Here is a 12,914-nt window from a genome sequence, read left to right as displayed (position 1 = left end):
CACTTCAGGCAGGTGCAGCCAAACCCAGATCCCTCTGCACAAGTGGAAGAGTACTAGAGAGAACCACAGAATGAGACAGTTAAGTGGAGTCCTCATGGGTTCGTAACACATCTCTAAGACTAGCCCCAAAGACTAACTACCCCTGTACAGACGCCTGACTTTAATTGGATCAGACCTTGGAGCAATTTATGCCCCAAAGCATTGTTGAAAATAATAGAGCAGTCATCTAGCAGCTAGTGGAGCCCATCAGCTGAGTGTGATTCCAAAAGAGTCAGACAGTTTAACATAGAGAGCCCTAATAAAACCACTGTCACCCCAGGGCAAGCTGCACCCTCTGAGGAGCAACATCAGGGCTGCACACTGTGGGAGAAATAGACTTAATTAAAATAGTTTAGTCAAGTCATTAAATAAATTAACATGTTAATAACAACAAGCTGTGAAGAGAAGGGTGATTAATATCCAGAGTTACTACAATATGTTATCTAAAATGTCCAGTTATCAGCAGAAAAATAGGACATGAAAGAAACAGGACAGTGTGACCCATGGATAAGAAAAACAAAATAAAACTGGCAACAGAAATCACCTATTAGAGGATCTAATAACAGATAGAGACTTCAGAGCAGCTATTATTTATTTAAAGAAGGAAAGTAAACCCTGCTTATAGAAGTAATATATGATGACATGACTCATCAAGTAGAGAAAAGTCAATAAATAGAAAATATAAAAAAAAGAACCAAATAGAAGTTCAGCAGCTGAAAGTACAATAATTGCAATGAGGAATTTACTAGAGGGGCTCAACAGTAGATTTGAACTGGCAAAAGAAAGAATCAAAAAGGTTGAGATATATCTATTCCACCTATCTATGAATATGTTTCCTGAAGAACAGAAAAAAGGTGAAGGAAAAAAAAAAAGAATGAAAAGCCTCAGAGAAATATGGGATACCTTCAAGTAACGGGAGGAGCAGAGTGAGAGGAGAGAAAGAAGTAGAAAAAAATAATAGAAGGAATAATGCCTTTGATGAAAAACAATCTACACATCCAAGAAGTTCAACCAACTCGAAATAGGCTATAAATGCAAAGAGATCTATACTCTTAGTAAAGTGCATTTAAAGATTAAATCATTTTAGATGTGAATTGTTTAATTTTTATATCTGTCCTCATCTTTTGCATTTGGAAAACAACCTTTTTCTTCTCCGTGATCTAGAGAATGCATCTGGTTATATAACTCCTTTTATTACTTAGGGAAATCATAATGTAGAGGAAGCTAGCAGTTATGAAATTTTAAACATTATCTCCTGAACGTAAAGTATTTAAAAAAACTTGTTATTCAACTTGCAGATTTTATTATATTAAAACATAGTTGGTTATCAAATACCAGTTTGGGTAAAGAGAATAAAAGTTACTTTGTTGGTATTTAACATACAATATTTTTTTTTATTTCAGGAAGCTGTAGCCATACCTAATAGACATCCTGATGCTGTACTTACAGATACCACCTCACTTAATCAGGTAAGATTGTATATTTTATTTTATTATTATTATTTTTTTAATTTTTATTGCATTTTTTACAGAGTGGAAGAGAGAGGGATAGAGAGTTAGAAACATCAATGAGAGAGAAACATTGATCAGCTGCCTCTTGCACACCCCCTACTGGGGATGTGCCCACAACCAAGGTACATGCCCTTGACCGGAATCGAACCTGGGACCCTTCAGTCCGCAGGCTGATGCTCTATCCACTGAGCCAAACCGGTTAGGGGCAGATTGTATATTTTAAAAGTGATAAATCCACCTGACTGCTGACACTTTTTAATTTATAACTCTTGACACCTTATAATTTTCTGAGTCTAAAAGTAGTGCTTGTGTCCTTCAACATAATAAAAAATTATATATATATATATATATATATATATATATATATATATATAATACTTGTGTCGTTGGAATTCATTCTTTCTAAATTTTTATTTATCAATTTTTTCTTCACTAGGTATCAAAAGATAATATAAAATGGCTTTTCAGTAGTCTCTTCAAAGAGCATCATGCTTTGCTGGTGATGGTACGCTTGCCTTAGGGAGACTGCCATGCTTACTAGTGAGGAAATTCATAAGAGCTTTAGAGGGCAAGGATAGAAAGAATAAAAAGGCAAATTTTAGTCATCCCTTTCTCTTTTGGGAAGGAAAGCTGAGCTGCATTGGTTGGAATCAGATTATATTATGCTAACTTTAGCAGACAGGCAAAATAAAGCATCTTAGAAGGGGTAGATGATTTAATCTCTTTTGTTTGACATAAATAATTTGTTCTCTGATGGAGGATATAAAATGCCCTATCAGGTAACAAATTCTATGAGCATGTAAAGATTTATTTAAGAAACAAAGAGTAGCCACAAAGAGGAGAAAAACAACTTTGTTTTTGGGAGACCTGAAGATCCTTCTCTGAAGTGGCCAGGAGATAACCATGCGGAGATAGAATAGAAATAGGCAAAGCTCTGAAGTTGTGCTGTGAGTGAGCATGTAATGACAGCAAATTATTTATAAAGTTCACTACTTTTTTATGCTAATTTTGATATACTGGATATGAGAACTTCTGCAGGATTTATGTTTTCTGGCAAATATACTAGTAATTTCATGAGCCAGAAAGAATTAAGGTTGGTACATATTGTATTTTTTTTTCCTGCACTATATAATCGGATGATGGAGAGAACAATATTTTTTTTTTTGTTCAGATTAGTTTTTGCCTTTAAATGTTTTTGCAATGTCTGTTTCTTATCAGTTTCTTAAGAATGCATGTGTGTGTGTGTGTGTGTGTGTGTGTGTTCAATTAAAGCTTCATAGTGAAATCAATTTTTTTAGGGCACTAAACAGAAAAGGTTTCAAGGTTTCACAGTGCAAAAAAACCACCAATGCTCTTTTATTATTCTTGGGTTACTGAAATAATAAAATGTATCTGCTATAGATAAGAAAAACTAAATAGTTTGCAAAGCTTGAATTTCTACACACAGTAGAGGAATTTTTCTTCTTTTATTTTTTCAGATGAATAGAACTTTTTGTTAGCTTTTTGCAGCATTGTCTATTTTGCTGCAAATATTAAGTTAACAAATATTTTTTGTATAAATAATGAGCTCTCATCATTTGACAGAGATTCCTGACCATTTTGCATTTTGTATTTGATTTAAAACACTCTATTTAGAAAGTTTGCATACATTTTGCTTCGTTAGAAAAGGCTGTAAACATTTACATTATCTTTATTGTATTTTAATGGGAGTAGGTTGATGGATTTCTTTTTGTGTATTTCTTCTTAAGTAGTGGTAACCAGTGTTATAGATATAGTTCTTGACACCCCTTCTTATATTTGACAATCCTTCTCAACTGTTTTCAATGTCAGGTGTTACAAAAATTTGCTTTACAGTTAATTTTTTTTTTTGGTTAGAAATAGTTATTTGTTTTTTAAAAATATATTTTTATTGATTTCAGAGAGGAAGGGAGAGGGAGAGAGTGATAGAAACATCAATGATGAGAGCCGAAACCGGTTTGGCTCAGTGGATAGAGCGTCGGCCTGTGGACTGAAAGGTCCCAGGTTCGATTCTGGTCAAGGGCATGTACCATGGTTGCGGGCACATCCCCAGTAAGGGGTGTGCATGAGGCAGCTGATCGATGTTTCTCTCTCATCGATGTTTCTAACTCTCTATCCCTCTCCCTTCCTCTCTGTAAAAAATCAATAAAATATATTTAAAAAAAAAAAGAAACATCAATGATGAGAGAGAATCATTGATTGGCTGCCTCCTATACTCCCCCTGCTGGGGATCCAGCCCGCAACCTGGGAAAGTGTCCTTGACCGGAATTGAACCTGGGACCCTTCAGTTTATAGGCCGATGCTCTATCCACTGAGCCAAACCAGCTTGGGCTAGAAATAGTTATTTTTTTTTTTTGAAAGAGTTAAGCATTATGTTTCTTCCCCCCCCCTTTTTTTTATTAAAGAGTTTCTTTTTCTTTTTTTTTCCATTTTTTTAAATTATGGTATTACATATCTTCCCATTGCCCCCCTCCCCACCCCACTCCCATACATGCCCTTATCCCCCAGAATCTTGTGTCCATTGATTATGCTTATATACATGCATACAAGTCCTTAGGTTGATCTCTTATCTCCCCCACCTCTCCCTAACCTTCCCGCTGTAATTTGACAGTCTGTTTGATGCTTTACTGCCTCTGTATCTATCTTTTTATCAGTTTATAATGTTTTTTTTTTTATCCACAAATGAGTGAGATCATGTGGTATTTTTCTTTCATTGACTGGCTTATTTCACTTAGCATAATGTTCTCCAATTCCATCCAGGTTGCTACAAATGGTAAGAATTCCTTCTTTTTTATGGCAGCATAGTATTCCATTGTGTAGATGTACCATAGTTTTCTGATCCAGCTGGCTGCTGACGGGCACTTAGGCTGTTTCCAAATCTTAGCTATTGTAAATTGTGCTGCTATGAACATAGGGGTGCATATATCCTTTCTGATTGGTGTTTCTAGTTTCTTAGGATATATTCCTAGGAGTGGGATTGCTGGGTCAAATGGGAGTTCCATTTTTAGTTTTTTGAGGAAACTCCATACTGTTCTCCACAGTGGCTGCACCAGTCTGCATTCCCACCAGCAGCGCACGAGGGTTCCTTTTTTCTCCACATCCTCGCCAGCACTTGTTGTTTGTTGATTTGTTGCTGATAGCCATTCTGACAGGTGTGAGATGGTATCGCATTGTTGTTTTGATTTGCATCTCTCGGATAATTAGTGACTTTGAGCATGTTTTCATGTGTCTCTTGGCCTTCCTTCTGTCTTCTTTCGAAAAGATTCTATTTCGGTCCGTTGCCCATTTTTTTATTGGATCGTTTATCTTCCTTTTATTAAGTTGTATAAGTTGACTGTAGATGTTGGAGATTAAACCTTTATCAGTGATAACATTTGCAAATATGTTCTCCCATACAGTGGGCTTTCTTATTGTTTTGTTGATGGTTTCTTTTGCTGTGAAAAAGCTTTTTATTTTGATGTAGTCCCATTTGTTTACTTTCTCTTTAGCTTCCATTGCCCTAGGAGCAGTATCAGTGAAGAAGTTCTTTCGGCATATGTCTGAGATTTTGCTGCCTGTGGATTCCTCTAGTATTTTTATGGTTTCCCGTCTTATGTTTAAGTCCTGTATCCATTTTTAGTTTATTTTTGTGTATGGTGTAAGTTGGTGGTCTAGTTTCATTTTTTTGCATGTATCTGTCCAATTTTCCCAACACCATTTATTGAAGAGACTGTCTTGACTCCATTGTATGTTCATGCCTCCTTTGTCAAATATTAATTGAGCATAGTGGTTTGGGTCGATATCTGGATTCTCTATTCTATTCCATTGGTCTATATGTCTGTTCTTGTGCCAGTACCAGGCTGTTTTGAGGACAGTGGCTTTGTAATACAGCTTGAAATCTGGTATTGAGATCCCACCTACTTTATTCTTCTTTCTCAGGATTGCTGTGGCTATTCGGGGTCTTTTTTTATTCCAGATGAATTTTTGAAGAGTTCTTTCTAGGTCTGTGAAATATGCCATTGGTATTTTAATGGGGAGTGCATTGAATCTATAGATTGCTTTGGGTAGTATTGACATATTAATGATGTTGATTCTCCCAATTTATGAACATGGTATGTTCTTCCATCTGTTTACGTCTTCCTCTATCTCTTTATTCAGTGTCCTGTAGTTTTCTGTGTATAGGTCTTTTACCTCCTTAGTTAAGTTTATTCGTAGGTATCTTAATTTTTTTGGTGCGATGGTAAATGTGATTGCTTTCTTAGTCTCTCTTTCTGTAAGTTTACTATTGGTGTATAGAAATGCCATAGATTTCTTGGCGTTAATTTTGTATCCTGCTACATTGCCGAATTCATTTATTAAGTCTGTTAGTTTTTTGATGGAGTCTTTCGGGTTTTTTATGTACAATATCATGTCATCTGCAAATAAGGACAGCTTTACTTCTTTTCCAATTTGGATGCCTTTTACTTCTTCTTGTCTAATTGCAATGGCTAATACTTACAGTACTATGTCGAACAGGAGTGGTGAGAGTGGGCATCCCTGTCTTGTTCCTGTTCTTAGGGGAAATGGTTTTAGTTTTTGCCCATTGAGTATGATGTTAGCTGTGGGTTTATCATATATAGCTTTTATCATGTTGAGGTATGATCCTTCTATTCCCACCTTGTTGAGAGTTTTTATCAAGAAAGGGTGTTGGATTTTGTCAAATGCTTTTTCTGCATCAATTGATATGACTATGTGATTTTTATCTTTCAATTTGTTTATGTGATGTATCACGTTTATTGATTTGCGGATATTGTACCATCCTTGAATTCCTGGGATAAATCCTACTTGGTCCTGGTGTATGATCTTTCTGATGTAGTGCTGGATCCGATTTGCTAGAATTTTGTTGAGGATTTTGGCATCTATGTTCATGAGGGATATTGTCCTGTAATTCTCTTTCATTGTGTTGTATTTATCTGGTTTTGGTATTAGGGTGATGCTGGCTTCATAGAAGGAGCTTGGAAGTGTTCCTTCCTCTTGAATTTTCTGGAATAGTGTGAGGAGGATAGGTTTTAGTTCTTCCTCGAATGTTTGGTAAAACTCCCCTGTGAAGCCGTCTGGCCCCGTCGGGCTTTTGTTTGCTAGAAGCTTTTTGATGACTGCTTCAATTTCTTCCATAGTTATTGGTCTATTGAGCTGTTTAGATTATTCCTGATTGAGTTTTGGAAGGTTATATTTTTCTAGGAATATGTCCATTTCCTCCAGGTTGCCCAGTTTGTTGGAATAGAGTTGTTCATAGTATTTTTTAACAATCCTTTGCATTTCAGCGGGATCTGTTGTTATTTCACCTCTTTCATTTCTGATTTTGTTTATTTGGATTCTCTCTCTTTGCTTCTTGGTGAGCCTGGCTAGAGGTTCATCAATCTTGTTTATCCTTTCAAAGCACCAGCTCTTGGTTTTGTTGATCTTTTGTATTGTTTTTTTTCTGTCTCAATGTTGTTTATCTCTGCTCTGATCTTTATTATTTCCTTCCTTCTGCTTATACTGGGCTTTTCTTGTTGCTCTCTTTATAACTCTTTGAGTTGTAGGGTTAGGTAATTTATTACCTTTGTTTCTTGTTTTTTGCAGTAGGCTTGTAAAGCTATGAACTTCCCTCTCAAGACTGCTTTCGCTGTGTCCCATAGATTTTTGGATTGTTGTGTTTTCATTGTCATTTGTTGCCATGATGTTTTTTATTTATTCCTTGATCTCTCTGGTAACCCAGTCATTGTTTAATAGCATGTTGTTTAGTCTCCATGTGTTTGATTTTTTTGGATTGTTTTTATTGTAGTTGATTTCCAGTTTTATGCCACTGTGATCTGAGAAGATGCTTGATATGATTTCTATCTTCTTGAATTTGAAGGGACTTTGCCTATGACCCAACATATGGTCTATCTTTGAAAATGACCCATGTGCACTTTAGAAGAATGTATATTCTGTGGCTTTGGGGTGAAATGTTCTGAAGATGTCCATTAATTCCATCTGGTCTAGTGAGTCATTTAGGATTGATGTTTCTTTGCTGATTTTTTGTTTAGAGCATTTGTCCAATGGTGATAATGGGGTATTAAAGTCTCCTACTATGATTGTATTGCTGTCAATCTCTCCCTTAATATCCTCCAGGAGTTTTTTTATGTATGTGGGTGCTCCTTAATTGGGTGTGTATATGTTTACCAGAGTTATTTCTTCTTGTTGGATTGCTCCCTTTATTATTATGAAGTGGCCTTCCTTATCTCTTGTTATGTCCTTCAGTTTGAGATCTAATTTGTCAGATATAAGTATTGCTACCCCAGCTTTTTTTCCATTTCCATTCACCTGAGAAACCTTTTTCCATCCCTTCACCTTCAGTCTCTGTGCATCTTTTATCTGAGGTGGGTTTCTTGTAAACAGCAGATATATGGGTCGTGTTTTCTTATCCAATCCGTTACCATATGTCTTTTGATTGGGGCATTTAATCCATTTACATTTAAAGTTATTATTGATAGGTACTTATTTGTCGCCATTTTTATTCTTTACCCCTGTGTTCCTTCTTCGCTTCCTATTTCTTTTACTTTCTTTTTTTTTTTTTTTTAACAGCAGACCCTTTAGCATTTCTTGCATTGCTGGTTTGCTGGTAATAAACTCCCTTAGTCCTTTTTTGTCTGCGAAGCTCCTGATTTCACCTTTAATTTTGATCACTAGCCTTTCTGGGTACAATATTCTTGGATTCAGACCCTTCCTTTGCATGACTTTGTATATTTCATTCCATTCCCTTCTGGCCTGATGAGTTTCTGTTGAGAAATCAGTTGCTAGTCTGATGGGGGTTTCTTTGTATGTAACTTTCTGTCTCTTTCTGGCCGCTTTTAAGATTCTTACTTTGTCATTGGTGTTTGCCAGTTAAATTATAATGTGCCTTGACATCGGTCTTTTGGGGTTCATTTTGCTTGGGACTCTGTGAGCTTCTTGGATTTGTGTGGGTTTTTTCTTCCCTATATCAGGGAAATTTTCTGTCATTATTTCTTCAAAGAGGTTTTCTATTCCTTGCTCAGCTTCCTTTCCTTCTGGAACCCCTATTATGCGAATGTTGTTTTGTTTCGTGTTGTCCCAAAGTTCCCTTAGGCTCTTCTCCTGCTTTTTAATTTTTTTCTAGAAGCTGCTCTACTTGGGTATTTTTTACCATCTTGTATTCTAGCTCACTGATGCGGTCCTCTGCTTCTTCTAGTCTACTCTTGATGCTTTCTATTGAGTTCTTTACAGCAGCGATGTCATTTTTCATTTCCTCTTGGTTCTTACTCGTATTGTCAAATTTGTCTTCAATTCTATTCAACCATCTTATGACCATTTCTCTGAATTCTTTCTCAGACACGTTGCTTGCCTCCATTTCATTTACTTCCTTTTCTGGTGATGCTTGCTTTTCTTTCATATGCGAGCTGTTTCTTTGTCTCCCCATGGTCTCTCTTCTCCGGGTGTCTGGTTATGTAGCTCTCTCTCTCCTGCATTGATTTAAAGGCACAAATACAACACAACCAGGTACAAATACAAGGCACTGAACAGAAATGTATTCACGATATTAATAACCCCAAATAAAGGTGACCACCAGAGAAAGGCAAATTAGGGGATAGGAGAGAAAGAGGAAGAGAGGGGGGAAAAAAAAGATAGGAGTGCCAAAATGAAATTGGGAGAAGGAAAAAAAAAAATATAGAAAAGAAAGAGAATAAGAAAGAAAAGGGGAACAAACTATATATATGGGGAGAAAACTCAAATAGAACAGCCACTAATCCCCAAAATTCCAGCAACAAGTACCTGGAGATTAAAACAAACTACAAACAACAACTAATATCAAGCAAGGCGAGGGAAAACAGAAGCAAAAAACAAACAAAAACAAAGCAAACACAAAAACAAAACAAAAAAAAAGAATAAGCAAAACAATCTCACAAAAAAGCATAAAAAATCGGTGTAATCAACATTCAAGCAAACAACAACAAAAGGACAGAGAGAAAAACAATTTTTTTGGATAGTGAAGACAGGGAAGAGAGAGAGATGTGTATGGACTTGGAGCAGGGGATTGGAAATTAGATATATAAGTAGGGTGAAATTTTAACAGGGGCTAAATAGAAAGAATAGGGAAAATCTAAAGTAGGAAAAGGGTAAGAGAAACAGGAAGACAAAAGGGGAAAAGTTAGGAAGAGAGTGATGGCATAAAGGTAGAGTTTAGATAGAGTAAAATGATGCTAAAGGAAAGATGAAAATAGAATGTAGAACTCTAATCCCAAAGTAAAATAAAGAGAAAATAAAATGACACTTTTTTTTATAAAAAGGTAAAATAGTAGTAATAATACTGATTGAAAATAAAAATTAATAATTAAAAAAGTAAAATCAAGTGAGGAATAAAATTAGTTTCTTAAGTAAAAGACGAAAAAAAAAATAAAAAAATAAAATGTGCAGTTGTGAAGGTCATTCACTTTCTCTATTGTTTTGTTTGGCACGCCTGTTTCCCAGTCAGGACAGTATTGTAGTTTCCTTCGTTCCACTGCTCCTCAGTGTTGTAAGCCAGTCCTGAATTTTAAGCAGGCGGTGTGTCTTAATTTGTTGTATTCCTTTGTGATTACACAAGAGTCAATTTGTGATTCAGCTCCTGGGTGGCAGTGTTTCTGGATTGACCTCCGGGTCTATAGGTCCTCTCTAGCCTGTGCTTAGATCCTGCTTTCCCTGTGGCACTTGATACCGGTTTGTGGGAGTGGGCTGCCCCAGAGCTGGTTCTCCGCTGGTCACTCCCCACTCTGATCCCCAGGTTCCAGAAAAACAACTTTCCCCTGCAGTCTCCTAGGGTGTCCCCAACTGGGTGATCCTATATATTGGGTTTAGTAATCAGAAGCAAGGATTTGAAGAGGAAAAAGCACAAGTGTGCGAACTCCGGGGCTGCGCGCAAGTCTGCGCAGTCCCTTTTTCCCCCTTGTGTCCAACCAGCCAGCACACTTTTAAAATTTTTAGGCTGTCCTTCTGCATCAGATCAAAATGGTTTGCTTTTTAGAGATCCCCTCTGTTAGCAGCTCTGAGGACCCCCTTCCACATTCATGGATCACGCCAGTCCCAACAGCCACGGATTTTTCTAGGTGCAGACTTCTCCCGGTCCTCCAGCTCCCGCAGTGCACACATTTCTCTGTCCTGCCGGGACCAAAGACCTCACCTTATCCCAGGCGAAATCTGACCTTCCCATGGTGGAGTGCAGAGCTCCTCTGAATCCGTGTGTTTGCACCAATTGGGGACCGGTTTTCTGGGGTTCGCAGCTGTTTGGTGGTTGCCATAGTTGTAGATTTTCAGGCTTCCGATAACATCCACTTACCCCTTCAAGATGGCGCGTTCTCCGCGTCCAAGCCGGTGGCTCCGGGAGGGAACCCAGCAGCAGTGGGGGCTGCCCGGTCAGGGGAGCCCCGTCCAGCAGTCCCCCACCTTCTCCTGGAGTATAGCTGTTCCTTAACTCTCCAACAGACACTCCCCGTGTGACCCTCAGTTGTTCTTTCTATCTGCTCCGGGATAAGGCTCAGGACATGTCTGTCTATTCTGCCGCCATTTTTTTTCTCTCGAAATAGTTATTTTTTAATCAAAGCTGCAATTAGGTACATTATAATGCATTTCAGATACAATAAACAGCCCTATTTCCTGTTTTTCTTTTAATGTATTCTAAGAAAGCACTGGATACTAGTTACATTTATAATTCTTCTCTGCACAGGCTGCTCTGTACCGCCTCAGTGGTGACTGGAATCCATTACATATTGATCCTAACTTTGCTAGTTTAGCAGGTGAGTTGCTAAAATACACACCAATGAAAAAATATTAGCACAGTTATCTAAATAAGACTTAAAGACATTGCTATTTATGACTTGTAGTTTAAGTAACATTTTAAAAATAGCCCTTTCATAATACATTTATGCAAAGGATATTGAAAGGTAGGAAGTAGTGTTCTGAAAATGGTGTACTTGAAATTGAGATTATGGTGGAAGGAAGCTCCTGGTAGTGCAAGGTCTAGGATAGGATCATGTGGGTCAGTATTTGAGTTATCATGAAGGTCAAGGTCATTGGAGGAGAGAGCAAGAAACTGAAAGGTTAGGGAAAGATTATCTATATACATGGATATTGAAATCATCCTGGGTGATTTTGTGGTTATAACCAAGCTAAACAAGCAATGCTTTGTGTTCCCATATCTCTAACATTCATTTCTTATTTTTTTCTTTATTTCATAATTTTCATCCAGGAGGTATTATTTATAGAATATTTTCCATATTGCTTAAAATAGAAGGTATAATTCACTCTAATGTAGTTTGAAAATTATATTTTTGAAATCTTAAATTATTCTTGGTTTTTAAACATGAAATGTGTCCATATCTAGCTAAACTCTCTTTTTAGGTTTCAACAAGCCCATATTACATGGATTATGTACATTTGGATTTTCTGCCAGGCATGTTTTGCAGCAGTTTGCAGACAGTGACGTGTCAAGATTTAAGGCAATTAAGGTACACACATATTATTGAATAATTTTAACATATAGAGAAAAAAACAAGTTTTAGGGACTTTTTAAAAAGTAAGTACTGTACTGAAGTAATAAACATTTTTATTACATTGACTTGGCAATTAACACGTTTTCTTTTTTTAGCTAAAACTACCTCTATTACACATTTTTCATGTAAGGGTATCATATACATTATAATTTTAACATATTAATTGGATTGTTTTATAAAATATATGCTTTAACAAAAACTTGAGATTCACCTTAAATTTTTTTTCACTGTTTTGTAATTTGACATTAATTTAATTGAAAATGTTAAATGGCTACATTTGAACTCTAATAAACATATACCTACATCAACATGATGGTAGCATTTAGTTTTTGTACTTTTAAGTGATTTCAAGTTTTCATCCATTATAAATTACAAAGAAAACTATCTCTGAACAATATCTTTGCATAAGTGTAAGTAAAAAGATACACTCTTAAAAAAGTGTAGTACAGTATCAAATAGCTCCCAAAGCTTTTATCAGTTTGTGTTCCATGTAGCAGTGAAAATGCATTTTTTTGATACCTTGCCTTTGATAGCACTGGTTATTCTCATGCTTTTGATTTTAGTTTAGCTGTCTTGGTGGTAGTAGTACTTAATATAATTATGTTTCTGTTTCTTGGTTTGCCAGGATTAAACACTATTTATTGACTCTGTACTTTGAAACACAAAGAATTGGCTTATATTAACTATATTCTTTCTCTACTTATTTTATCATATTATTTTTATTGCTTTATAAATTTAACTATATTTAAACCTGTCTTTTCTTCCTTGTATGCTCTTTGACTTCCCTCACAATTTTTTTTTCACAAGTAGCAAAGTTGCA

General features: G+C 36.3%; 1 protein-coding gene across 1 annotated transcript in view; it reads left to right on the top strand.

The window, feature by feature from the left end:
- The window catches only part of HSD17B4 (hydroxysteroid 17-beta dehydrogenase 4), a 75,256-nt gene that overhangs the window by 42,940 nt on the left and 19,402 nt on the right, over window positions 1-12,914 (top strand). Inside the window, exons 17-19 of the mRNA XM_080679901.1 lie at window positions 1,443-1,508; window positions 11,269-11,338; window positions 11,943-12,049. Of these exons, the coding sequence (XP_080536027.1) occupies window positions 1,443-1,508; window positions 11,269-11,338; window positions 11,943-12,049 (243 nt within the window). The remainder of the gene's footprint in view (window positions 1-1,442; window positions 1,509-11,268; window positions 11,339-11,942; window positions 12,050-12,914) is intronic.

Source organism: Plecotus auritus (assembly GCF_963455305.1).
Source record: "Plecotus auritus genome assembly, chromosome: 7".
Taxonomy (NCBI): Eukaryota; Metazoa; Chordata; class Mammalia; order Chiroptera; family Vespertilionidae; genus Plecotus; species Plecotus auritus.
Note: the sequence above shows the minus strand (reverse complement) of the source record. Positions and strands in the feature narration are given on the sequence as shown.